At 54.8% G+C, this 27,921-nt stretch overlaps 1 protein-coding gene across 4 annotated transcripts in view; it reads left to right on the forward strand.

The window, feature by feature from the left end:
- The window catches only part of SEZ6 (seizure related 6 homolog), a gene marked incomplete at its 5' end in the record, with an annotated part of 44,497 nt that overhangs the window by 13,622 nt on the left and 2,954 nt on the right, over positions 1-27,921 (forward strand). For all 4 annotated transcript variants that reach the window (XM_082604589.1, XM_082604590.1, XM_082604591.1 and 1 more), the window contains 9 exons: positions 6,376-7,044; positions 7,512-7,645; positions 17,906-18,101; positions 22,059-22,244; positions 25,520-25,688; positions 25,821-25,987; positions 26,564-26,758; positions 26,992-27,130; positions 27,242-27,438. In XM_082604589.1, coding sequence (XP_082460715.1) covers positions 6,376-7,044; positions 7,512-7,645; positions 17,906-18,101; positions 22,059-22,244; positions 25,520-25,688; positions 25,821-25,987; positions 26,564-26,758; positions 26,992-27,130; positions 27,242-27,438 — 2,052 coding nt within the window. The remainder of the gene's footprint in view (positions 1-6,375; positions 7,045-7,511; positions 7,646-17,905; positions 18,102-22,058; positions 22,245-25,519; positions 25,689-25,820; positions 25,988-26,563; positions 26,759-26,991; positions 27,131-27,241; positions 27,439-27,921) is intronic.

Here is a 27,921-nt window from a genome sequence, read left to right on the forward strand (position 1 = left end):
TCTGGGGACCAGCCACTTCCTTGCCTGGGTCCCAGCCAAGAGGAGGTGCCCCCATTCGCATTTGTACTCCAGATTTGACCGAACTGCCAGGAGTTGGCCAAGAGAGGGTAGTAAGAGGGTGAGATGGGGGACGGTCAGTGGCAGGGGAAGAGAGGGTAGTCTGGGGTTGCAGGGCCCACCAGCTTGTGCCGACAGACACTCTTCATCAGTTGCCAGCTGGGGCTGTGCTGGGGCACTGCCAAGGGTTGGCTGCCCATCTTCTCCCTGCAGGACACACCTCTGCCAGCCCCTGCCCTGCCCTGCCCACTCCTCCTGGCCAAGGGCCAAGCACTCTGGGGAGCAGGGAGCCTTCCAAGTGTGCAGACAGGCAGAATCCTGGCTTGGAGACTGTGTCCCCTGAGCCCACCTTCAATGTACCTGGCACCAGGGGTCAGCATTTGTGGGCAGAGATGCAGGAAGAGAGATGCCTTGTGCTAGATCCCTGGCCATGGACAAAGCTGTACGTGTGCTGAGGGCCTACCAAAAAGTGCCCCCAGGAGATCAGAGGAGAGAGCTATTGTCACCCACTGGGCCAGGCAGGGATGGCTCCCTCAATCCCAGGTGGGGATTGGAGCTGGATCTGGTAGGATGAGGAAAGTTTAAAGAGACAAAGTAGTGAGCAATAGGGCAGAAGGGGGAAGGCACCTTTTCTGGCAGAGAAGTTCCCTTTGAGTGTATCTGCCACACTCAAACCACTGCCCACCCTAACCACTGGCCCTCCAAGACACCGCCAGGAGTCCTTCCCCATCACCCCAAGCTGCAGGGCTCCCAGCAAGAGTGCCCTAGGATAGTGACGGCCAGGCTGGTGGGGAGATAGTCAAGAGGTACAGCTGAGGGCCAGTGGGAGCAGTAGACTGAGCTGAGCTATGGAGCTACTGAGCTCTGGGTTCTAGTCCCAGGCTTGCCACGCATTGGCTGTGCAACCTTGTACAACTTACTTAACCATTCTGGGTCTCAGTGTCTCTGTCTCTTGGGAGGATAACTGATTACATGTGAAACTGCTGAGTGCATGCTTAGCACATGAGCACTGAGTAATGGTAGCTGCCTGGCTGCAAACCACAGGAGGCAGAAAGTGTCCATTCTGCCTCTGCCATACCTTTTGGGTGATCTTGAAGAAGCCACACCCCCACTCTAGGCTTCAGTTTCCCCATCTGTCGTATAGGGCTTATATTGCCTTTTCTGTTAATACAAGTAGTCGACAGCAGCAAACCTACCTCAGACACAGGGATACTGTGGGGTAATTATTTCAGTAGTAGAACATGGAATCAGGCCTCAGGGGCCCTATGTGGCCCTGCCAGCCTCCAGCTGGGGACCCTCACTTCAGGAGGTAGGCCTGGGCCCAGTGGAACCGTCGCTGCGGAGACCAGGCTCTGGCTCTGGGGGGCCCAGGTGCTCTTATTCCAGGGGCCTCTCTTCCCTCCCTCGGGGTCTGGGATAAAGGGGGTCCACAGGGGCCAGGCCCTCACTAATTCCCTATTAAAACTTGAAAGGGGCCAGAGAACCTCCAGAATAAACTCATTAGCTTTTATGGGATAATAAATGGATCCCATTAAATACTCATTCTCCCTATGCTGGGCCAGCTTAACCTCCAGAACCCTGAGGGGTAGCTCCCTGCCCACTGTATCCCCCAGGTTCCCCCTGTACCCACCTGCAGTCATGCTCCCCTCAGCTGAAAGCTGGTGCTGCCACAAGTTGGGGATCAAGCCTGACCTTTCTGAGAACTGTGGGGTCCCCTTCCTGTGCCAGCCGCTAAGGCCAGCAGGTCCCCCTGCCCTTGCAGAGTACGGGGTGGGGCTGGCCATTGGGAGAATGGGCCTGTCTCTAGATGGCCCTCACCAAACCCAGGAGGTCCCCACTCCACAGATGGAGAAGCAAAGGCTCGCGTGGGCAGCCCCCTGCCCAATCACACCGCTAGTGAGACATAGATTGGGGATTGGAACCTGAGGTGTTTCTTTCTGTGTGGAGCAGAGAGATCTGCAGAGACAATAGCACTAAGCAGACAGCCCACCTGGGCCTGAGGTGGCATCGGGAGCGTGTTGCCTGGTGCAGCATTTGCCCCAGGCAGGGACCACCACCCTCCGCCGTTGTCTCCCCACAGACCAATTCCAACTCCTCAGCCCACAGGGGCGGTGACCCTTGGCAACGTCCTGGGCCTCACTGAGCCTCAGTTTCCCCACCTATCGGACAGGGGCAGCACCCCTACCCAGCTGGATGCTATGAAGAAGGGTCCCCAGTCGTTATGGCTTTCCCTAAACAGAAGCTAGCACCGTGCTAGCACCCATCTAGATCCCAGTCTGTGCAGGTGGAGCACGCGGCCCCCTGTCTCCACCCTCACCCGGCTGGGCCCAGGGGAGGAGCGGGCAGGGCAGGCGGCTTTCCCTGGGAGGCCCCGGCGGGGGCTAAGGGGAGGGGGCTTCCAATCCCAAGAGGGGCCACAGCGGGGCAGCGCGGGCCGGGAGGCGGAGCGGGAGAGAATCCACCGGGGAGGCATCCTGAATGGCTCATTAGTGCCGATGAAAGCCTTTTTTCATTTCGTCTAAATACTTTAAACAGGGCTCCCTCCGATGTCTATTTGCATAGCTTGAGAGTTAATGCGGGGGGAGGGCCCAGGAGGCGGCGGCGGGGCCCACCAGGGCTGGGGGCTGCCGGGAAGCTCCGTGGCGGGAACGGCGACAGGGTGGTGTGGGAGCCGAGGGGTGTTTCCCAGTCCCAGCCCACCTGGAGGACGCAGCCCCCGGCCCCGCGGGAAGAGAGGAGGGAGCAGCAGCCCAGGGTGTGCATTCCTGCGTTCCAGAACCGGCACCGGCACCGGGCAGGTGGGGATCATGGGGGGCTGTTTTGCTGTGGGCCACTGTCCCCCACATACATACCAGCCTCGGAGGCGGCTGCCCTTTGCGCGGCACGATGCAGTATTATCCTCGTTGTACAGCTGAGGACGCTGACACGCTCGAGGTCACACACACCTGCCACACAACAGGGGACATGGTCGCCCAGAAAGGAGAGGCCTCACCCGGGCCGGCTTCTCCCAACCCTAAAGGCCTGCTCAGTGCTGCCCTGGCAGGGGGCTTCCCCCCTCGGAGTGTGGCCTCTCCCTCTGTAGTCCCCGCCACCAAAAAAAACAAAACAACAAACAAACCCTGCTATTTAGAACAAAAAGATTCTCACAGAACCTCTCCAAGATGCCCGTTTTACAGCTGAGGACACAAAGGACACAGATTTGACTTGCCCAGGCTCACTTGACTTTTAAGTGGAGAGCTGACATTTACACCCCAGTGTATGTGTGACTTGGCATGCCCGCCCTGCGGAGCGGTGTCCTTGGCTTCTGGTTTGAGTCCCAGACTCGGGTGTGCTTTGGACACAGAATGGGGGCTCCCTGGGTCCCAACCAGAAGGCTTCCTGAGGGCCCAGCTCAGCTCAGCCTCAGCTCAGGTCCCAGATGCCAGAAACTCTGGCCTCAGCTCCACTTCTAACCTGCATAAGACCTTGGACAAGTCCATTCCTCTCTCTGGGCCTTAGTTTCCTCAACTGGCTAGAGGACTCTCTGCTGGGTAGCCCCAGTCCCCTCCTCCTGTGAGGCAAGCTAGTGTCCTGGAAAGACTAGGGCTTTGTGAACCAGATCAACATAGGTTCAAGTCCCAGCTCCACCTTTGTGTGACTGGACAAGTCCTCACCTTCCCTCTCTAGGCTTCAGGTTCTTTTTCTATAATGTGGGAATAAGATACCCACCTCACAGACTCGTAGTGTCAATTAAATAATCCAAGATCCGGGAACGACCCAACTCAGTGTCTGGCACACATTAAGGTGCCTGATGAGACTGGGCATTTGGGTCCCTGACACCTCCTGCTGCTTCCTCTGCATCACACTCCCCCTTTGTCAGTCTCTACACCTTTGGACTCAGTCAGCCCAGGCAGAGAGGAACCTGGGGAGGGGGCTCACAGGGCCTCAGGATTCCATCAGAATCATCCAGGGTGTCTGGAGATGCCCTTTCCCTGGAAATGGCTTGTCTCCCAGAGATTATCTTACCCTCTCTGGTAGTGGGTAGCACCCTCCGGGACCACGTGGCAGCTGACTGTAGAATCAATTTGCTCGTTTGGTATGCTATCTCGATCCCACTTAACCAAGTGCTCAGTCCCCCCAGATAACACAGTCAGTGCAATCGACAGTGACGGGAGGCGCCCATTATCTCTGCTCCATTGCCCAGCACCCACCTGGCAGCCAGCGGGAGGAGCTGTGCCCGCTACGGTCCCTTCCTGAGACAGAGACACTCCCTCTCCCACTGAAGACTTCCGCAGGTGCCTACCCTGGGAGCCTCTGCTACATCTCTTCTTGGGCAACCCTGGAAGGCGACACTGGAACCCTAAGGCTCCAGTCTATGTGATGAGAAAGGCTCTTCTTCCTTGTCATATGCTATGATCACTCTCAGGTAACCTGGCAAAAACCGTGTGATATCTGGGAGCTGGGCAAAGAGAATAGCCCCGTCCTGGCCTGTCAGAGGCACTCCCTGGACTGACTTAGATGAAACACACGGGACACTGCCAGACCACCTGCTCCAGGGGGTATGGGTCTGGCTGGGCATCTAGTTTGGACACCGTGTTGTCAGTGTCTGGTACAGAATGCCAAGGCACAGATGGACTCCTTTAGTGAGCATCTCAGGAGATAGGGGTTGGGCCTCGTTCCTCAGGGCTTTGGGGCCCCAAGGCCCCTCTGACCCAGAGCAGTGGAGAGCCCTCTGACCTGCACCCACCTCCCTCACCCCAATTTCCTCCCTCCTCCCAATTGTCTGACACATCAGAGCCACCATGGTCTCCTGAACAGACTGTAGACCATCTGCCGCTTCCTCACGCCTGCCAATCCATGGAGTGGGTGTGAGCCCGTGGAATGACAGCCCCACCATCGGACGTGCAGAGGAACCAACCTTCTCCTTGCAAACTCTGTTATCTCACCCTGGCTGTGTTTCCCTTCAAATCTTCATGCAGCCATTTTGAGAGCTGTTAAAATCAGAATATCTTCCCAGCCTTCTCCAAACTGGCAAAATTCTATGTGAAGTGAATCTGGAGCCAGCATCCATTGACCTTTTTCTGGCAGTCAAGGATCTGGGGAGCCTAGTGGGCCACAGGCAGAATATGCATCATCTCTTCAGCTATGTGGTTAAATAAGTCAATACAATCAATAGCATAGCAACCTCAGACCAGTAACAGCAAATAAGTTTCTTCTTCCATAGCCTATCTAATCAATTGGTAGTGGCTGCCTGGATAACTGTGTTAAGAAGGATTCTGAAGCACCATATGGCCTCAGCAAGAAATAACCAAAATTGGTTAATAATGTCTACCATGGATTGGGGGGGGGAGGGGCTTGTAGCATGCAGATGACCCTACTTTAGATCCTGCCCTAGATGGCCCCTGGCTTGTGTCAAAAGAAAGATAAAGAGAATTCAGAGAGGCACAGCAAATGGGAAAGGGAAGTAATATTATCTCAGTTAATCCTATAAAAGAAACCCCATTTTACAGATGAGAAAAATAAGGTTCGGAGAGTTTAAGTTATTTGCCCAAGGTCACACAGTCCCACGGTGATGGATTTGAAGCTACATCTGCCTTACTCCAGAGTTTAGCTTTTGTTGAAGGACAAAAAAGAGAGAGAGAGACAAAAGAAATGATTTTCTGAAAATTGAGAGAAATAGGGCATAATGGGACCCCAACAAAAATGTCGTCATGTGTCTGTGAGGGAATCTAAAATAAAATCCCAAATATATGAAGCATTTCCTGAGACTAATGACCAGGTTCATTGAGAACAGCAAGTGAACTTGAATGCAATGTCCTGTAACCTCAGGCAGAAAAGTCACACTGGTGGGGGATGGCACTCTTGCTAAGGGTGTCATCTGAGGTCTTCAATTGACTGGTCGTTGACTTTGAGCAAGTCATTTCCTTTCTTTGACCTTGTTTCGTCATTGGTAAAATAAGGCCTTTGAGCTACGTTAGGGATGAGAAATATTTGTTCGTCATGTTGGTCTGAGGCATCGGGCATGGCTGCCTAGAGTGCTGTGTGGAGAAGGATTCTGAGGCCGAATCTGAGAACAGCCAGGAAATAGTGCAATGATAGATTAGTAATGTCCACCTCTGGTGTTGGAGGAGAAGGGATATCTCATGTGCCATCCTTAAAGTATGTGATATTATCTCACTTCCAGCTCTAATATTCTATAGCTCCATGATTTTCAACCACGAGGACACTCCCCAAGGCTCTATGTCAAAAGAGAGGTGGATCTCCTACTGCCTGGACTAGGTGTGATGCTGCTCACTGTGGGGCAGGAGGAGAACCTCTGATCATCTGTTACTATTTCAGGACTTTCCTCGGAGGCCCCTACAGTGGGGGAAGAGCAGGCCCCAGGCATGGAGGAGACGGATGGGGAGCTGACAGTGAACCCCACACCTGAGCAGCCAGAACGAGGCATCCACTTCGTCACAACGGCCCCTACCCTGAAGCTGCTTAACCACCACCCCCTGCTCGAGGAATTCCTACAAGAGGGGTTGGAGGAGGGGGAGGCAGCGCTGAGGCCAGCACAGCCCTTCCGGCCTGACCCGCCTACACCATACACCCCGAGCCCCCTGCCCCGTCTGGCCAAGCAGGACAGCCGCCCCGTCTTCACCAGCCCCACTCCAGCCATGGTGGCAGCACCTACTCAGCCCCGGTCCAGGGAAGGACCCTGGAGCCTGGAGTCAGAGCCCCCTGCACTTCATATCACAGCTCCCCTACCTCCAGGGCCCAGTCTGGCAATGCCCACCCCAGGCCCAGCAGAGAGGCCCAATACTACACCCCCTAGCAGGGCATGGACTCCGACCCGAGAAGGTCCTGGAGACATAGGCAGGCCCTGGGCTCCAGAGGTCATGTCGCAGACCACAGGGCTTGGGATTGAGGGGACCGTCACCACCTCTATGGCTTCAGGGGATGAGGAGGGGACCACCACCACCAGCACCATCATCACCACCACCGTCACCACAGTCCAGCCACCAGGTCAGCTGCCTGACGGCTTGCAGATCTAGAGATGGGAATGGGGGAGCTGAGGGGCCCCTGAATTCCTCCCTCTCTGTCACTGTGCTGGCCTGCCTTGCCCTGGGGAACCAGACAGACCCAGGTTCAAATCCTGATCGGAAGCAGCTACAGCAGACCTTAGAAATTTTATCTCACCTCCCTGAGCCTCATCTGTAAAACGGCAATAAGAAGACCTACCTTACTGAGCCGCTGCCAAGAACTGAGATCAGATTGCACACAGTAGGTGGTCAAGAGAAAGTGGTCCCCTGCTTTTAACAGGGTAATAGACCTCCCAAGCTGTGAGCTTCACCACACACACACACACACACACACACACACACACACACACACACGCACACACACACGCACACAGACACACACAGGTCAGCCGTAGTTGGATCCACTTTGCCAGAGCTGGGTTTAGCCTTATGTCTCCTCCTGCCTCCCAGGCCCTTGTAGCTGGAATTTCTCAGGCCCAGAGGGCTCTCTGGACTCCCCTACAGCCCCCAGCTCACCCCTTGATGTCGGCCTGGACTGCTTCTACTACATCTCCGTCTATCCTGGCTACGGTGTGGAAATCAAGGTGAGTGACCTGGATTCGGCAGGGACAGGACTGGGGCTAGTGTGTTATCTTTCCGGAAAGGTGCTGGCCCTGGGGGCGGGAGGGTTGGGTAGAGATGTGCAGGGTCAGCAGTTGGACAGGGACCTAGGGCCAGGGCTGGGCAGTGGGCCTAAAACATGGTTGGATTCTGCCCTGCGCCTCAGGGAGTGAAGAGGTTCCTGCTCCTGCGCAGCGATGCCTAGGCTGAGAGGGGCTGCTGGAGAAGCACGTGTGCCTATCCTCTTCCCCCAAGGGTTTAATCAGGAGCTCAGGAGAGCCTGAGGAGGGGCTCTAGCCTCGATGGACACGGGATTGGGTGAGCGTCTGAATCCATGCATCTGAGTCGAAAGAACTCAGGGTGGCCTTGTTGGACCTGTGAGAGCCGTGGAGCCTCACTCACTCATATATTCACTCGCTCATGTATTCACTTCCTCTTTCCCTTCAGCAAATACTCCCTGAGTAGCTCCTCTGGGCCAGGCCCTGTGCTGGCTCCTGGGATGCAGAGGTGGGAAGACAGACATGGCCGCAGCATCAAAGGTGACCAGCTGCTGGGAGAGCCAGACCTAGTGCCCAGCCCCCTGCCCCCTACCTTCCTGGGCCATCTCATCCCTCCCTTGGCATTAAGGCTCCCTCTTAATCCCCAAACCTGAGCCTGCAGGTCCTCATGGCTGTTCCACAGGCTCCACCACCTCCACAGGCCCCAAACCCAGCTCTTCCTTTTTGTTCCCCCAAACCTCCTTGCCACCTGACTCCTGTCCTCAGAGACTGAGCCCAACCAGTCAGAAACCTAGAGCAGGGCCACCACAGTGCATTGTAGATGGCATCCCTGGAGCTGTGTGACCAGAGGCACCTTGGCCCTTCCCTCTCCCTGTTCCACCAGCTCCCTGATGCCCAAGTTGTCACCATGACACTCCCCCAGACTCAGATCTACCTGCTGCTCCCCCTCTATCCCAACCCGCACGTGGTCCAGCCTCTGTCGTCCCTCCCCTGATGCTGTAGTGGATGCCTCACTGGTCACTCCACTCACGCTTGCCCCCATTACCATCCTCCACCCACACTGCCGTCATTTTTCTCAAATGAAATCGATCCTACCTCCCATGTCTCCCCCAAGGGCCTCTAAATCAAGGCCAGCCCCTCTGGGCCCATCTCTAGCCACTTCTTCCCTTGTTCTCTACTCCTGCTTTGCACTAAACAGCTTGCAGCTAAGGGAATGGGTCAAGCGTGCTTTCCCCACAAGCCCCAGTTTCACCTACTGGTCCCTTTGCATGGAAGAGTCATCCTCCTATCCCCTCCCCTAGGACTCAACCCTGGCATCACTTTTTCTGGGAATTCTCTCCTGATCCCCAAAGCCTGGGGCATCCCCCATCCTCGCTCATCACGCTGTCTCGTATGGGTCTGTTTATAGCTGTCATCTCCCCAGCTAGACTGTAAGCTCCTTGAGGGGTGCCTTGGTGTACACGGCCCAGACTGGGTTCTCCATGGGCTGACTGAATGAATGGACGAATGAATGGAGGTGGGGAGGAGAGGCATTCGGCCCAGTTGAGGGAATCAGGGAGGGGGCGGAGGAGGAGTCCAGGGAAGAGGACAGCTCTGCCTATCCCCCCTTCCCGGCCTGCTCCCCACGCATCCCAAAGCCCCTGGATCTGGGCCTAAAGCCAGCTCATCTGTCCTGGGGCAGCACCCTCAGCCCTGCCCCCTGGGGATGTCAGGTCCAGGTCTCTGAGCCAGGCCCTGCGGAGGGGGACGTTCTCTCAGCACTGGTGGGCCCCTCCCCTTCTTTCTGTAACTGTTTGCTCCTGTGCTGTCAAGCCCTGTGCCCCTCGCTCCGGTCTGACTGGGAGGGTAATTAGGAACAGCCGCCCCCCCTCAAGCCATTAGCACTCAGTGCCGCTTAATTAAGGTAATTAATGTAAAATCATCACCTAATGAGTGGTGGCACTGGCTGTGGCTCACCAGGTGGAAGGCACCAGCTGCAGGTGTGGGCAAGGGGGTGGGAGGGGGCCGATGCCAGGCGGGCTGCCCCTGTGCAGGCCTGGGCTGGTTCTACCCCCAAGCCTACCATCCCCACGGACGCCCACTAGGCCAGGCCGGGGGGGCCCCGTCCTGGTTCTCTCCACAATGAGGCAAGATGCTGCCTCTGCCTGCCCTGGCCCTGGCCCAGGCACAAGCCCCACCCTGGATGCCCACCCTCTCACGGAAGCCCCCGGAAGCTCCGGAAGCCCCATGTCTGTTGTCTGGTTCTGCCACATTTTTTTCATCAAATGCAAAAGCCGTTACCAGGCAACCTTGAGAGGAAGACCTGCCACGGCCCTGGATTGCTGTCAGGAAACGGAGCAGGCAGATGCTGGCCCCGCCCTCTACCTTACCGCCACCGGGCAGAGTCCTTGGGGACCCTGTTGGCCCTGATGGCCTGAGAGCACCTGAGGCCATGGCAGGGAGGGCTGGGTGGGGAGGGACGGAATCATCAGGGCTGAAGCAGGATTTAAGGTTCTTCCACGGCCAGTTCCAGCAACCTCTGCTCCTATCTAAGCCTCCTGGCCACACCACACAGGCCACTTGGGGACCTGAAGAATTAATGACACTGCAGACCAATACCCAATGGGTAGTTGAAAACCTGAGGCCATGAAGGAAAGGGAATTGCCCAAGGTCACTCCATTAATCATTAACTAATGTTTTGTTTTTTAAATTTATTTATTTTTTTATTTATGTTTGGCTGCATTGGGTCGTCGTAGCTGCGCGCAGGCTTTCTCTAGTTGCGGCGAGCAGAGACTACTCTTTGTTGCAGTGCACGAGCTTCTCATTGTGGTGGCTTCTCTTATTGTGAAGCATAGGCTCTAGGTGCACAGGCTTCAGTAATTGTGGCTCACGGGCTCCAGAGCCCAGGCTCAGTAGTTGTGGCACACGGGCTTAATTGCTCCGCGGCATGTGGGATCCGCCCAGACCAGGGCTCGAACCTGTGTACCCTGCATTGGCAAGCAGATTCTTAACCACTGCGCCACCAAGGAAGGCCTAACTAATGTTTTTTGATGAGTGAATTTGTTCCACAAGTACAGATTGAGCAATTACTATGTGCCAGGCTCTGTACTGGGTGCTGGAGACATGGATCTTCACAGTTAGTGAGGGAGACAGAAATCATAAATGATGACCAAAAAAAAAAAAAAAAAAATGATGACCACAGAATGCGCAATGCTGTTAGGGATAGGAGTGGGAAGCACAGAGGACCGTAGGAATTCCAGGATAGGGCACGCTCCACCATGGGCGGGCCAGGGGGAGTCAGAGAAGGCTCCCCGGAGGTGATGATACCTGCTCTGAAGCCTGAAAGATGAGAGGCCAGCAGCCAAGCCTTGGCTGGAAAGCAGCAGGTAAGGCAGACTGGCCCTTGAAGCCTGCCCAGGCAGTTTTGAACAGGTGACTTTATTGCCTAGGAGCAGGAGGTGGGCTTAATGGCTTCTGGATTGCACTCCTGCCAGAGGCTAGGCCTGAGTGCAGTGCCCTCCTGCCCAGGGCTGGCAGTTGGGCCAGGCCACGCTGTGCACTGGGGGTAAGACAGATGAGACAGCTGGAATGCCCAGGAGGCTGCCCACTGCTCCTTCAGGCTTGGGGAAGGCTTGTGGCTTCTTCCCATCATGGGTAAGCCCCTGCCTACCCTTCCGTGAATTCACAGGGATGGCTCAGGGTTGGTGGAAGGGATGGAATCCAGGCAAGGGGGACTGGAGGAACCATGGGAGGAGAGGAACTTTTTTTGTTTTTTGTTTTGGCCGTACCACGCGGCATGTGGGATCCTAGTTCCCCAACCAGGGATCGAACCTGAGTCCCCTGCATTGGAAGTGCAGAGTCTTAACCAATGGACCACCACAGAAGTCCGGAACATCTTAAAGACCCACAGATCACACTCCTATGCAGGTCAGCCTGACACCATGCTGAACCCCTGCCATGTGACCACAGCTCTGGCTAAAGGCTGGGCCCCTGGGCAAGACCCTCTCAATTCCCTCTTTGTGAGGAACAGCCTCAGGGGTTCCAGAATCCCTAAGAGCCCATCTCTTCATGGCTTAGACCACAGCCCCTCCTAACCTGCTTCATCCCTGGCCTCCACCTCCCTTCAGGATGCTGCAGCTATCTGTGCCTTCTGCGGCTGAGGGTCTGGGCTGCCTGTAGGAAGAAGGCCAGGGCCAGCCCTCTATGATGGGAAGAGGCTTGCCTATTTCAGCTGGGGATTGGGCACTGGGCTAGGCTCTTTTTAGAGAGATCCAGAGAAGACCCTTCAGGATGGGTGGGCACGAGCCCCATGGCCCATGAGGGTCCCATTTCCTCTCCAGGCAGCCAGCTCCCCTGAGAGCTCCAGGCCTTTCTGGGCCTGGCTCATGTCTCTCACTGTGCTTGGCATTCTAAGAGCCTTCCCGCTGCCATCCCCATCTTGGTTTGGCCGCTCTCTGTACCATCTGGAGCCTGGACACAGCCGCCCACAGTCCCTGCCCTAGTGCCCCAGATGGCCCCATTGGAACACTGCTCTCCCATGCCAGGCCAGCTGCCAGTTTGATAACCAGAACACCCTACCCTTCTAGGCCAGGTCAGGGCCAGGCCTGATATGGACGCAGGAGTAGGGTGGTGGGTCAGGGGGGTGAGATTTCTCAGCAACCTCCTCTTTCTTGGCTCCTAGAAGGCTTATCTGAGGGGGGGGTCACAAGGGAGCAAACAGGTCTAGCCCCATGGATTTAGGCCCCTCTTCCCCTCCCTAAAGCAGACCTTACCCCATAAGTGTTTGTAGACAAGCATCAGTTAAGACAAGAGCATAGAAGCTGTCACATAGAGCACAGAAACTGAAAGTGGGGTTCCAGTCCTGGTTCTGCAGCCCATCTCTCAGTCACTGGGCTAAGCCCCTGGCCTTCTCTGGGCCTGTTTCCCTTTCTCTTAAAAGAGGTTGAACCAGATGATGCAAAAGGCTCCTCCGAGCCAGTCCCTCTGAGTATGGCTCCTTTTCTGGGTGGGAAGCTCCATCATAGCTCAGAATGGCAGTGGCATCTCAGGCCCTGGACCCTGTTTCCTGCTTCCTAGCAGCTCAGAATCTGCGCTAGGGAGAGGGTGGCTCCCAGGTACAGTGCCTCCCAGGCAGAGCCCTGGCAGACCTGAGGTGAGGTGGGTCCACAGCCTGGGTGGGGCCCAGGTCTCTCCAAAAAAGGGAAAGAGGACTGTTCATGCTGCGCCCACTCTGTGCTGAGCCCCGTACAGGCGGGATCTAACTTAACCGTTATAACCCCATGAGGTGGGTGTGATTATCCCATTTCACAGATGAAACTGGGGTTCAGAGATGTCATGTGACTTGCCCAAGGACCTATCAACTAGTCGATGATGGAGCTGGGAGTTGATCCCAGGACTCAAGAGTCCCTGTTCTTCCCCTGGCCCAGAAGATTGGCCTGTTCCAGAAAGAGAGTTCAGTTGGGAACAGTTGGAGAACTCCATCCCCAACCCCTTTTCTCAGCCCAGCCCTGCCTGCTCCTCTAGGAACCCCATCTGGAATTCTCCCAGTTTCAGGGGAGAGGCCTGGGATGCTTGCATGAAGACAAAGCACTGGACCAGGAATCAGGAGTCCTGGCCTGGAGTCCTGGCTTTGCCTTGGATTTCCAGTGTGACCCAAAGAGGAGCTCTCAACTTCCCTGATTACGAGGTTCCCTTCTCTATAGACTGGAGGTAAACACAGCCTGCCCCGCCTCCCTTATTGAGGTTTTGTGAGATCTGTGAGGATAATGGGTGTGAAAGAGCTTTGAAAACTGTAAAGGATCTCATGGGAAGAATTGTGATTCTACTACTGTTGGAGTAAGGGAGCACATGTATGTGTGGGCATGTGTGCCACGTCATGTGTTTGAGGGAGTTGTGTGCATGCAGTGGGTTTATGTCAGAGTACACACACAGGTGTTGGTGATCGGAGAGTGCAGTGGAACAGGGGCCTTGGTCAGCTTCTGGGAGTGGGACTCAGGTACTGGGGGAGGGGCTTACACACAAGTCATCCCTGAGCTCGTGGCCTGTGCAGGGTTGTACTAAGATGATTGTGTGCAAGGACTTGTGGCACCATCCTGTCTATGAGTCGCACCATTAGAGCATGTCCTAGAGACCGACTGGCAGCTTCCATGGGGACCGACAGGCCAGTCAAGGCTGATGGTCTGGGGTTGGCAGAGGGCAACCTGAATCCTCCCCACCTCCCATCCAGGAAGGAGTCAGCCCCCTCAAAGCAGCCATATTTCCTTCCTTGAACTGACCCCTGGTCTGCTGGAAGCTGGGCAGCGTTAGACAGCCCAGAGTCCTGTGGGAATTGTCCTCGGCTCCCTCTGCTTCTGTCTTCCCCGGCCTGATCCCCAGCTCCCCTCTTGTCACTGGCTAGGCGTGTGGGAAGACAGCCCTCGTGAGCAGAGCTGACATTTCAATCTGTCTCCTGAGCCCTTCAGATGCCTGCAAATTACATCAAGACTTCATCACCCCCCTTGTCTAACACCCAGCCCTGTCTGGCCCCTGTCAGGCCTGGCCCTCAAACAAGTGACAAATTACATCTGGCCACTGTGGCAGGCCTGCAAGTGGGTGCTTGAAACCCAAGGGACCAGCGCTGCATAGGCAGCCATTGTGAGAATAGAGTACCTTCTGGACAAGAGCCCCAAGTAATCAGGCCCACTCCATTCCATGCTCTCATGGCAACCCCTGCCACCAGACCAGCTTTGAGGGGCCCATGCCTTCCCCAGATCAGAGGGGGACAGAGGTCTCAGCTCCCAGTTTTCTCAGCTTTAAGGGCTTCTGGGGGAAAGATGGCTCAACATCTTGAAAAAAGCCCAGTGTAGCCAAAAACCACCTCCCTGCTAAACCTGGCGGACCTGGGACCCAGGAATAAAAATGTCTAGAAATCTGTCTGCAGGTCTCACCCCCATGAGGTTAGGAGGGAGGGAGCTGCCTTTGCCTCCAGCAAGGCCAGGCTCTGCTACTTAACACCTGTGTGACCTTAGCCTCTCCCAGCCTCTGTATACTTAAGGGGATTTTACCACCCACTTTACAGAATTCTGGTGAGGATGAAATATCTGTAAATAGTACAAGGCTTGACACATTGTAGGTGCTCTGTGAATGGTAATTGTTGTTATTGCTGTCCACTGTTGCTGGCTAAAAAGCAGGGTCAGGAGCTGGAAGATAGGGGTTAAAGGGTGTTTATGGGAACTAGGAAAAATGCTAACTTCATGTCTACTTCTCTGCCTTCACTTCATTAGTAATTTCCCTGCAGTGATGTCCTCCCTTCCTCCTCCTCCTCCCAGGCTGGCCCTGCCCCCTTAAGGCGCTCTCAGCCCCACCTGCTCCACGTGCTCTCCCTGAGCCTGCACCCCCTCCACTCCCCCCTAGAGGATTCCTGCTGCATGCATTCAGTCCCACTTAAGGCAGAATTACATGCTGCCTGGCATCTCTCGATAATTACAGATTCCACGTGTGTGAGTCTTGTTTGCCCAACTCTAGAATCACAGAATCTCCAAGTTTGAGGGGACCTCATCCAGCCTCCGCCTGCTGCAGGAATTCCCTGAGGAATGTCTCTGGCAGATGGTCCGGCAGCCTCCACCCAAATGTGCCCTGGAGGGGAGCTCCTCATGGAGAGGCTGCACATCTGCCCCAGCACCTTGCCTTGAGCTTTCTCTTCAGCCCCAAAGATTCCCTAGGCCTTTTCTCCCAGGCAGGGGAGTCTGCAGGGCACATATGCTCTCAGCACCCACAGTCTGAGGGGCCCAGAGCCTAGCGCAGCTGTGTCCTTGGACCTGGCTGGGCTCAGCATCCTCTGTGCTTCTCAGTTTACAGAAATCTGCAAGGAATGTACCTCTAGCGACCCGCACATTCACCCTTTCCACACATCTTTATTGCAACTGGCCAGTGAAGGGGGCATTGTGACCCAAAATGCTACCTTTAGGCTTTATAAGAGAGACAGACGGTAGAGGGGCCTGAAGTAAAGGAACTGACTGGCCTGGCTTGGGAGGCAGAGGATGGTGGCCCTGAAACCCGAGAGAATGAGCAGCTTCAGCAGGAGAGGAAAAACGGAAGGCGTTCCCTGGGCTGGATCCTGCATATGCAGATGCCCGGAGGAGGGGAGTGAGGCATGGCCTGTGGCTGCAGTGAAGATAAGAGGCTGGCATAGCTGCTGAGGCCAACTGTGAGCTGGGAAGTTTGGACCTCTTCCTGTGGACAATCTGAAGTCACCAACAGGCTTTGGGTAGGAGAGAGACATGGTCCAATCTGAGACAGCCGGGGCCAGGGAGATGAGTTGGGGATGGGAGGGGTGAAGGCCAGGTGAGGAACAATAGGTAGGGGGGAGGGTGGTAGGTAATCAGAGCCAAGATAGAGACAAAGGGATGGAGAGGAGGAGTCAACTGAAATATTTGGGAGATAAGATTAGGAAGGATTTGGTGGCTCACTGGATGCCACTTAACTAGCCCAGGAGGACAATCTGTGAAGGTCCTGCCTCAGAGCAACAGAGTAAGGACCTTGGAAACCATATAGATCAATGCTTCGGAATCACCTTGTTAAAATGCAAAGGATGAGGACTTCCCTGGTGGCGCAGTGGTTTAGAACCCGCCTACCGATGCAGGGGACACGGGTTCGAGCCCTGGCTGGGAAGATCCCACATGCCTTGAAGCAACTAAGCCCGTGTGCCATAGCTACTGAGCCTGCACTCTAGAGCCCGTGCTCCGCGCAACAAGAGAAGCCCCCGCTCTCCGCAACTAGAGAAAGTCCGCGAGCAGCACCGAAGACCCAACACAGCCAAAAATTATTTAATTACTTTTAAAAAGAGAGAAAGAAAGAAAATCAGAGATATAAAAAAAAATGCAAAGGATGATTTAGTAGATCTTAGGTGGGGTCTGAGCTTCTGCATTTCTAACAAGCTCCCCGGTGGTGCTGATGCTGCTGGCCCAGGGACCACATTCTGAGTAGCAAAGATTCACACTAGGCATTTTATATGATGGAGAAAATGAAGCTCAAATAGTCGGCATACTTGTCCAAGATCACATGGTTAGGATTAGGTCCCAGACCTCTGGGCTCCCAATCCAGTGCTCCTTTACCAGGCCACACTAACACTTCCCCTCTGGGCAGAGTCTGTTGCTGTCCAATCCTTGTTTGACTGAATGAAGGCATGGAGCCCAGAGGATGCTCCAGGGATTGAAGGTCTAAGGGCGTTGGGGTGGTGGCAGAGGGACCTGTGACAGCCAGAGGAAAGGACTGGAAAAAGAGGCCCAGAGAAGAGAGAACAGAAGGGTGGCTGGCACGTGGAGGGGCGTGGCATAAGGCCAGGCTGAGCAGTCAGCAGAGGCCAAGTTGGGCAGGGCCTCGAGGGCCACAGCAAGGAGTCTGGACTAGATACTGTGGTCTTTGTGGGCTCACTGGAGAGCCACGGATGATTTAAATAAGGAAGCACCATGAGCAGCAACATATCAGGGCTATTCACTGGCTGCAGTTCAGAGAATATCGAGGTGGAGGGAGAAGTGGGTTAAGCCCTGCAGGCAGGGAGGCTGGCAGGAGGCTGCTGAGAGGGTCTAGGTGAGCAATAACAGCGAGGACGGGGGAAGTAGCAGCGGGGATGAAGAGCAGTGAACAGAGTTGGGGGCCAGTTGACAGGAGGGAATGACGGATTTGATGTGGGGTATAAGGGAGGAGGAGAGATGCCAGTTTCTAACTTGGGCCTGCAGATGGATGGTAAGGTCATTCCCTGATCTGGGGAGCCAGGGGAGCTGCCAGCTGGGAGAAGGGGGTGCTCAGTTTGAGGCAAGCTGGGTGTGAGAGGACAACAGAGGCTGTTCAGGGGAAGCTGATGTTTCAGAGCCCACCTTGCTGGCCAGGCCCTCGGCGGACACCATCTAGTTCAACACACCAACTGCACCCCCACCTTACCGATGAGAAAGCTGAGCCTAGAGCTATGAAGGGACAGGAACCATTTGGTGTAGCTGGAAAGCTTTGGAAACAGACATGTTTACAGATCCCACTTGTGCTAATCTCTACGTGACCCTGGATAATTTACTTGATATCTCTGAACTTCAGGTCCCATTTCACAGGGTTACTAGCAAGGTAAAATGAGCTCTTCCTGCACTGAAGTGCCTAGCTCAGGGCCGGGGGCTCCAGTGCCTAAGGGGCACTGAGGATTGGCCATGCCCCTGGCCTGCAGGAGCCTGAGGGCAGCAGGGCTCAATCAGCAAAAGGAAGCCTGACTCTTCTGCTTTGCTCTGTTTATTCTATGGACAGGTCCAGAACATCAGCCTCCGAGAAGGGGAGACAGTAACTGTGGAGGGCCTCGGGGGGCCTGACCCCTTGCCCCTGGCCAACCAGTCTTTCCTGATGAGGGGCCATGTCATCCGCAGCCCCACCCACCAAGCGGCCCTGAGGTTCCAGAGCCTCCCACCACCCGCTGGGCCTGGCACCTTCCATTTCTACTACCAAGGTAGGCCTGGGTAGCTGAGGAAAATACCAGCCCAGACTGGCTGCCCTCCTGGGGATCTCTGGTGCTGTTACAGCCTGGGGAAAACATGGAGAGACTAGTAACATACAACTCAGTTGCCCAGGGAAGCTCTGTACAACTGGAGGTGAGTATTGCCCATCTGATACCTCCAGGACCTTCCCTCCTCCACCTACCACCCTGCAGAGAACTGGTCTCAAAGGGGGACTGAATCAGGCAGCCCCAGGTGTGTCCATTGCCACTCATTCATTCATTCATTCAGTAAACTTTTCCTAGGCATCTGCTCCTTGCGAGGCCTGTGCTAGAGACTGGCACTATTAAGATCCAGCCAAGTCCTTGCCCTCAAGGAGTTCAGAATCTCCTCAGGAGGCAGACACCTAACAGGCAGTAACAACAGAAGGCCTCTCCCCAAATGCAAGGGGGTCGAGGTCAAAGGGGCTTGATAGTGACCATCTAAAGGTCCTTAGCTACCAACCTGGCCTTCCTGAACTGCCTCACCCACCCTGGACCTGGCCATGTCCCAGTCAGCTCAGAACACCGCTGGAAATAGGAGAGTGGCATGACGTAATAGGAAAATCACAGACTCAGGATATGGGCAGATCTGTGTCTGAATCTCCTTCCCACTGGCTATTGACCTTGGACAAGTCATTTGACCTCTCTAACCCTCCTTTTCCTCTGTTGTAAAATGAGTCCAAAACACCTACTCCACAAAGTCTTGGTAGGGATGAAACAAAATGGTGCATGTCAAGGGCTTAGCACACATCCAGGAAGAAACCGGAACTATGTTAAAGAGCTAGTAGGATGGGAAAGGGAGGAAAAGGGGTTTGGGACCCTATTCCTCTCCCATCAGTATCCCTCCTGGCCCCTTCTTCCCCAAAGTCTTCTTGATCCCTTGCACAGCTGTGACAAGGTAACCAGTTCAGACTGGGGAGTGCTAATGGGGAAATAATTGACATGAACAATTGGCTTGCATTGACAGGGACCACTTCCGTGGTCCTGCCGGGAGCCACAGTCACTCCTCTGGGGATGGGGATGCTTGGACCTCTCCCCTAAGGAGTACTCACCCCTTCCTGGCCTCTCCACCTAAACTGGGGGAGCAATCTGGTGTGGCAACAGGGAGCCTGGTGGCCATCAGGGGCTGGCCAGGGGCTTGTCAGAGGCAGGGGGCCAGCTGAGGCAAGGGTGAGCGTCTAGGCAGCCCGACCAGCCTCCCTAACGGCTCATCAATCCTCCCTAGCAGTGGGCATAATTTCACACCACAGTAACCTTCTCTCTTGCTGCAAATTCCTTTGCACAAACCCCCAGACCTTCTCTCTGTTGGGCCAGACAAAGGTGGCTGAAAGGCAGCGAGTTGGAGGCCTGGCGAGGGGTGCAGACCCCAAGGAGGGGCTGGGAAAGCTGGCCCAGTCCTGCCTCTTTCTCAGTTCCCAGAAGCCCTCCCTCCTCGCCCAGTTTTTGTCAATGATCAGCTCTTTCCTTAATGAGTGTAATTCCCCTAATTATAGGCTGTAATTAGCCCTGATCCCAGAGATGGGAACAGGAGCGTGTGCTCATACGCGCGTCTCCCTGGGCTGGAGAAAGAGGGTGCCAGAAGAGGGGGTGAGGGGCCCTGTACCCACACCCCTGTCAGAGCTATCCAAGATAATGTTGGAGATCATAAGGTTGGGCCCTCATCTGCAGAACCAAGTTCCAACTCCCCTCCCACAACCTCAGGCAGGGTGAGGAAGTAGAAGGCCCTGCCAGGCATCCCCCTCCTCCCTCCTGAATATTCCTGGCACTGGACTTGGCCCCAGAAACAGATGCCAGGGAGAAAATAGCTCAACAGATTTCAGTGATGCAGGCTCCCCGGGCACAGTTGTCATGGCAACAGGAGGAAGCTCGTCTTGGGAAGTGGCACTTTACCCACCATGGAGTCTGGGGGCTTCATTGTCCGCCCCCAGCCTCCTGCTCTCACCTCATCCCAGCCCAATTTCCTAATCTGTGAAATGGGGGACCTCCCTTCCCAGAACTGTGATAAGAACTCATGGGGAAGATGGAAGTACAAGTGCTGAGCATGACATCTGGCTCATGACCTAGACTGCCCTCAGTGTCACTCCCCCCTCCATTCTGGGTAGAGTGTCCCATCCCATCCCAGCCTGGGGTTTCTCCCCAGATCATTGTGAGTGGCCGCCCTGAACAACCACCCAGGACAGCCTTCGTTATTACTCTCAGGTTTCTCTGACTCCTGAGCCCAGGTTTCTACTTCATGTGGGAAAGCAGGTGGGAAAGAGGAGATATAAAGCAGTGGGCTCTAAAGCCAGGAGTTTCAAGCACCCACTCTACCACTTAGTGGCTGTGTGGTCAGGGCAAGTCCCTCAGTCTCTCCGAACCTTAGTTTTCCTCACCTGAAGGTGAGTTAATAACCCCTAACTTCCTCCTAAGCATGTGGTAGACATCAAGTAAGAAGAGTGTGAAGGCACTTTAGAAGCTGGAAGGTGCATGCAGATGTGAGGTGCTTTTATGAATCAAAATTACAAGCAATAACAGGAAGCTGGTGTGTGCAGTATTTGTTCTGTGCCAGACACTGCACATATATCCTCTCACTTAACCTCTCATGCAACAGCATTGGACGCAGACTCCAAATGGGTGGGTAAACAAGGAAACTGAGGCACAGAGAAATTACGTAACTTGCCCAAAGTGGCACAGCAAGTAGGGGAGCCTGTATTCAAACCCAGGCAGTCTGACCTCAGAGCCCACCTCCTAAGCACTGCCCCATACTGACTACCAATCACAAGCAATCACTCATTGGCCATTCTTTTAAGAACTCTGTGAGAGAGGGATGAGTAGGAATCATCTCCCCCTTTCACAGACCTAGTAACTAAGACCAGGACAGGTGAAAATCACAAAACTTGTGTGTGGACCCTCGTCTGCCCAGAGGCAGCCCTTTCTTATACTCATACAAAGGCACACAGAGGCTTGTAGAGTCCCTGCCTGGACCTTTCTTCCTATCCACCTAGTACCATCAGTAAGGGTGGGCCTCCTCCACTCCAAGACCCAGGAGTGGTCATCAGTCTAGACGGTCCTCATCTCTCCCACCACCTCCGAGGGTTTGCAGACTATAGCTCAGACTCTTCACTCAGCCTCTCTCCTTGACCACCTCTCAGACCCAAGCCCTGACCCCTATTTTTAGCTAAGGCCCCAGCTTGGCTCTGGATTGGGATTGGCCGGGTTTTTTTAATAGGATTTGCTGCCACCATTCGGTCATACTTGGTATGACAGTTCTAAAAGTTACCAAGTTTCCCAGGGCAACTTGTCCCTCCCACAGCTTCCTTGAAGGCGTGTCCTGCCTTGCCACCCTCGACCCATTCTGTTTTTAAAAAGTCCACAGGCCTTGCCATCAAGCCTTTTAGCATTTCTCAGTGAATACTGGGAAAGCTTTTACTGTCTCTGACTTAAGTGTTTCCTGCTGTAATTCATATTTGTCCCCTATAGGAAACATAGTATCAGTACTTTACATCAGTATAGGCTTTTCTCTATTTCAAGTTCTTTCACATCTACAAGTCATTCAATAAACATTTCTTGGTTCCAGGGATACCAAGCTGAACAAAATACTACCTCATTTATTCTCACAATATCCTCGTAAGTGGGCTGGCATTTTGAACCTCATTTAACAAATGAGGAAACTAGGACACAGAAAGGCGAAGTAACTTGTCTACAGTGTCAGAAAGCTTGGACCAGAACCCAAGGCTCCAACTTCCACCTCTGTGCTTGCTCCAGTAACCAGCCCAGGCTGCTGGAAATAATCACTGGCACCTTCTGGGGAGGGGATCAGAGTCTCTTCTGGAATTCCTGATGCTTCCTCTGACACCTCAAGGCAGGCTGGGGCAGGCCCCTTTTGCCCTGGCTATGACTCAGCCCACTCAACACACACACACACCCACATCACCCATTCTCTCTCTGCAGCCTATCTCCTGAGCTGCCACTTTCCCCGACGTCCAGCTTATGGAGCTGTGACTGTCACCAGCCTCCACCCAGGAGGTAGTGCCCGCTTCCACTGTGCCACTGGCTACCAGCTGAAGGGTGCCAGGCTCCTTACCTGTCTCAACGCCACCCAGCCCTTATGGGATTCTCAGGAGCCTGTCTGCATTGGTGAGTAGCCCCAGGGGACTCAGTGCTGAACAGGGGAGTGAGGTGGGGGGCTCATTCCTGCTCTCTGTTGCTGTCTGGCGCCTTCATTTGCTCTCCATAAGGAAGCCAGAAAATGGCCACACACATCAGTAGCATTCACCCAACCTGCACTTATTGAGCACTTACTGTATGGAGGCACCACAGGTATACAGAGCAGAATTAAACAGGGACTGTGCCTTCAAGGAGCCCACAGTTCCAGGAAATGGGAGTGAAAGAAAGTACATGGGTCACCAACTTCCAGAGCAGGAAGTTAAAAGTACTAACGAAGAGGGAATACCCTGGCGGTCCAGTGGTTAGGACTCAGTGCTTTCACTGCTGTGGGCCCACGTTCGATCCCTGGTGTCAGGGAACTAAGATCCAGCAAGCTGCACAGTCAAAAAAAAAAACAAAAAAGTACCAGTGAAGTGACAGAGTGACCTGGGATAGGGGGAAGCAGTCATTCTTAGCTGGGCACTTAGGAGGCTTCCTAGGTGAAGTAAGCATTGAAGGTTTGACATTTCTTTTTTTTTTTTTTTTAATGAGTGTTGAGTTGTATTAACTATTCATACAGCTGTTATTTAGATGATCATATGATTTTTCCTTTGATCTGTTGATGTGGTAAATTATAGTAACTGATTTTTAAATTTTATTTATTTATTTATTTTTGGCTGCGTTGGGTCTTCGTTGATGCATGTGGGCTTTCTCTAGTTGCGGCGAGCGGGGGCTACTCTTTGTTGCGGTGCGCGGGCTTCTCATTGCTGTGGCTTCTTGTTGCAGAGCACGGGCTCTAGGCATGCGGGCTTCGGTAGTTGTGGCACGTGGGCTCAGTAGTTGTGGCGCACGGGCTTAGTTGCTCCGCGGCATGTGGGATCTTCCCAGACCAGGGCTTGAACCCGTGACCCCTGCATTGGCATGCGGATTCTTAACCACTGCGCCACCAGGGAAGTCCCTGGACATTTCAGTGGAGGGAACAATGTGGGCAGTGACACAGAGGTGAGAAGGTGAGGGAGCATTTAGGGACACACAAAACAGCCAGGTTTGGCTGAGGCCTGAGACATGTGGAGGGGGCAGTGGGAGGGCCTTGAATGTCAGGCCAAGACACTGGGTGGGGAGCTGTTGAAGTTTTGTGAGATGGGGAGGGAGGGGCTCAGAACTATTCCTCAGGAGAGACAGCCGGGTGGTGTCTGGAGGCTAGGCAGCCAGCCAGGCAAGAGGGTTTGAACTTAGACAATGACTTTGGGAATGAAGAGGAGGAAAGTGTTTCCAGAGTCACTGATGAGGGAATGGGGGGAAGGAGGAGACTCCCAGGTTCTGGCCCTGGGTGATCAGGGAGTCTGAGATTGCTGCCAGTGGAGTGGGGCTTGTTGGCAGAAGGGAGATGGAATGTTTAGTTTGCAGCGTGAAAGGCAGCTTGGGTTTTTGATACTTATTTCATTCTATAAACTCTTTCTAGGTGCCAGGCATAAGCAGAGGTGAATAAGCCAGACACGGGCTCTGCCCTCAAGGAGCTCTCTGTCTGGTGGGAAGACTGGAAAGCAGCTCAGGAAGTTCAGTGCAGATGGAGCTGTGATGGGGGGAACTCAAGGCACAGTGGGGAGATCCAAGGGAGGGAGAGTGTCTCCAAAATGAGGAAGGAGACAAGGAAAGCTTCCCAAGGAGAAGGCAGGGAAGGATGACAAGCATGTTAGGACTCAGGGAAGTGGAGTGGATTCCTGGAACAGCACCTGCAAAGATGCGGAGGCATGAAGCAGCACACTGTCATGAGGACATGGTGAGGTGCACCTGAAGAAGAGGGTGTACGGGGAAGGGCTGAAGCTGAGTCAAGAGAGAGTGGTTTATAAAGGGCTTGCACACCCTCTTGAGCCTGGACTTTATCCTGAGGGTAATAGGGAGCCACTGAGGAATTTAAGTGAAGGATGGGGCGTGATCCGACTTGAAGGGCAGGTCCATTCTGAGCCCAAGCAGAAAGGTGGGTCTGCCCCCTCTGCAAAGAAGCAGAGAAGAAACTCACCACAACTCCTTCCCCGGGAGCTTTATTAGGTTAAAATATTCTGCCGTCTTGAACACTTGGAGGCAAAGGCACTTGGTCTTGGCCATGGCAGCCTGGTCTCTGACAGCTGGCAGGGTCCAGAGCTGCATGTCCAGGAGAGGAAAGCACTGCCTGAAACCAGCCACACTCCTGTTGCCTGAGACCCCTTCTCTGGCCCCATTTAACTGCCAGGAGCCTGTGGCCAAGTAACTCAGCAGCCTTCAATGATGGGGATGGGAGAGCTGCTAAGCTTCTGCTTAGGAAGAGAGGACAGTCTCAGGCCAGAGGGACCAGTGCTGGAAAGGCCCTAAGGGGTCGGCCCAGAAATGACAGTGGTAGTGATGCTGTTTCAGGCAGCGTTCAAGGCCATCACCTGGCTAGCAATGCCTGCTAAGGGCACAAGACTTGGAGGTGGATGGCATGCATACCAGGTGTTTGTCGTCCCTGATCTAGTCCTACTCTTTTTTTTTTTTTTTTTTGCGGTACGCGGGCCTCTCACTGTTGTGGCCTCTCCCGTTGCGGAGCACAGGCTCCGGACACACAGGCTCAGCGGCCGTGGCTCACAGGCCTAGACGCTCCGCTGCATGTGGGATCTTCCCGGACCGGGGCACGAACCCGTGTCCCCTGCATCGGCAGGTGGACTCTCAACCACTGCGCCACCAGGGAAGCCCCCTACTCTCCTTTTTAATATCCATTCACTCATTTTATTCAACAAACATTGAATACCAACTCTGTGCCTGGCCTGAAAAGACTTGGCCCCTGCCCAGGGGGGCCTAGGTAAGGGACATATCCAATAATAACTGGTTTAAGAAAGTGGCATGAAGTAGAGACAGCAGATATACCCAAGAAGGTTGGATATACCCTGCAGCAGACATACCCTGGTAAGAGGTATTAATAAAGTTCACCTGGGCAGGGGAAATCAGGGACGGCCTCCCAGAGGAGTCAGCAGAGAGGGTAAGTGACTTACCCAGGGCCACATGGCTAGGCAATGGAAGATCTACCTTAGTCAAGGGAGTTGCACATGAAGAATAACAGGTGTGAAAGGTTAGGAGGTCGGCTGCCTGGAGCTGCAGGGTCACGGGGCAAAGGATTGACCTTCAGGGCCATGAAAGCAAGCTCCCTGCTGCCCCGTGAAGAAGGTACAGAGCTGGGATGGGCAGAGAGGCTTGTTAGGCTGTCTAGGATCCCACAGGCCAGCCCAGCTCACCGTCCCACCCCTGTCTCCCAGCTTCCTGCGGTGGAGTGATCCGCAATGCCACCACGGGCCGTATCGTCTCTCCCGGCTTCCCGGGTAACTACAGCATCAACCTCACCTGCCACTGGCTGCTTGAGGCTCCTGAGGGCCAACGGCTGCACCTGCACTTTGAGAAGGTTTCCCTGGCAGAGGATGACGACAGGTGAGGGGGTATCCTGGTGGGATAGCAGTGCCTGGCCTGGTAATACCCTGCTGGAGGGATGGTACCCAAGCCTGGGGCCTCACCCAACTCAACTCAGCGACCAGCCACGCAGCTGCCGCTCTCCTGGCCCAGGCTCATCATCCGCAATGGGGACAATGTGGAGGCCCCGCCCGTGTATGATTCCTACGAGGTGGAGTACCTGCCCATTGAGGGCCTGCTCAGCTCCGGCCGACACTTCTTTGTGGAGCTCAGTACTGACAGCAGTGGTGCGGCTGCAGGCATGGCCCTGCGCTATGAGGGTGAGCCTGCTGGGACCTAACTGGGGGTGGGGGTCTCGAGCCTGGGGTCTCTTCTCGCACCCTCCCCCTCTGCCTCCATTCCATCATCGCGCCTTCCAACTCAGCCCTTGCTCACCTGCCACCCAGGTCCCCTCTCCCTACCCCTCTCCTGAAGTCCAGGATTCTACTCCATCTTTTCAGGAGACCCCTGCCTGGACCCAGGACCTCTGGTCCAAGAGAATGAATTCTCTAGAGTTTGAAGAACACAAATGGCCCCAACCCTTAGGGAAGGAGAATTGCTACAAGAGACATTCTGGCACCCCTCCTGCATGCCTGTGTTCACTATTCGAAAACATTTATTGAGCACCCTCTGTGTACGAAGCACAAACCAGGCACTGGGAATACAATGGTAACCAAGATGGCCTCCTGAGCACAATTGGGATGGATGCTCTGGGCTGTCCCTGCCCTCTGCTCCAAACCTCAGACGTACATCGGCAGTCAGGAGGAGAAAGGCCTTGGGGAGGGAAGTAGGCGGACAACTGCCCCCTGTGTTTGCTCCAGTCGAGGCTGAGCTGGGCTGGGCCCTGTGGTTTGCAGCCTTCCAGCAAGGCCATTGCTACGAGCCCTTTGTCAAATACGGCAACTTCAGCAGCAGCGCACCCTCCTACCCTGTGGGTACCACCGTGGAGTTCAGCTGCGACCCTGGCTACACCCTGGAGCAGGGCTCCATCATCATTGAGTGCGTTGACCCTCATGACCCCCAATGGAATGAGACAGAACCCGCCTGCCGAGGTCAGTAGGCACCAGTAGATGGGCCTGCCAGAGCAGGGGGCAGGGTGGGCACCAGGGAGCCAGCCACAGGGCCTGGGACCACAGGGGCCCTCTGACACGTGTGATTCAAGCTTCCCCCTGAGGAGGAGGTGGGGGGCTCCGAGCAGTGGGTAGGCACTCCTGTGGGCCGGTGGCAGCTCCAGGACGTGGCACTGGGGGGAACGCGGAGGGGATGCGCCTCCTCTGCCTTCCAGCTGTGTGCAGTGGGGAGATCACAGACTCGGCCGGCGTCGTGCTCTCCCCCAACTGGCCAGAGCCCTACGGCCGTGGGCAGGACTGCATCTGGGGCGTGCACGTGGAGGAAGACAAGCGCATCATGCTGGACGTCCGAGTGTGAGTGCCCACTGGGCTCGGCCAAACTACCTCCTGAGCTCTGGGGACATCTCTCACCCAGCCCGTCCTGGGGTCCCCGGGCCCACCCTCCCTGACAGTCCTCCTCCACAGGCTGCGCATAGGCCCTGGTGACGTGCTTACCTTCTACGATGGGGATGACCTGACAGCCCGGGTCCTGGGCCAGTACTCTGGGCCCCATGGCCACTTCAAGCTCTTTACCTCCATGGCCGACGTCACCATACAGTTCCAGTCGGACCCCGGGGCCTCAGTGCTGGGCTACCAGCAGGGCTTTGTCATCCACTTCTTTGGTGAGCTTGCCCCTGCCCCACCCTGCTGCCTGGGGGAAAAGGGATGCCAGGATGCAGACCCCAAACCATGGCAAGTCAGAGAGTCCAGGGCAATGAGGAGCCTGAGCGCTCTTATCTGATGAGGGAAAGCTGGGAATCTCCAGGTATCACCTTCAGGAAGCTAATCTTGTTCTCCATCTTCCCTGAGGGCCCGGTGAGAGGAAGCAATTCTCCGTTGCAGCAAGAGGGATTGGGGTAGACAACAGGAAGAACTTCATAACAGAAATAGGGAACTGAGGAAAGGTGTTCGTTTCTACCTTTCTAACAATCTTTGATAGAAATGACAATTTTCCCCACCCTACCCAATCCCTGAGGAATTGGCCAACATGCTTCTGGAAGTAAGGCCAAAGCTTAGGTGACAACCCTGGAATCTAGGAGACAGAATAATGCCAGGGACAGGCAAGGAGGGGCCCTTTAGCAGGAAGGCATGAATCGCTGAGCCTG

Source organism: Mesoplodon mirus (genome assembly GCF_964341445.2).
Source record: "Mesoplodon mirus genome assembly, chromosome: 18".
Lineage (NCBI taxonomy): Eukaryota > Metazoa > Chordata > Mammalia > Artiodactyla > Ziphiidae > Mesoplodon > Mesoplodon mirus.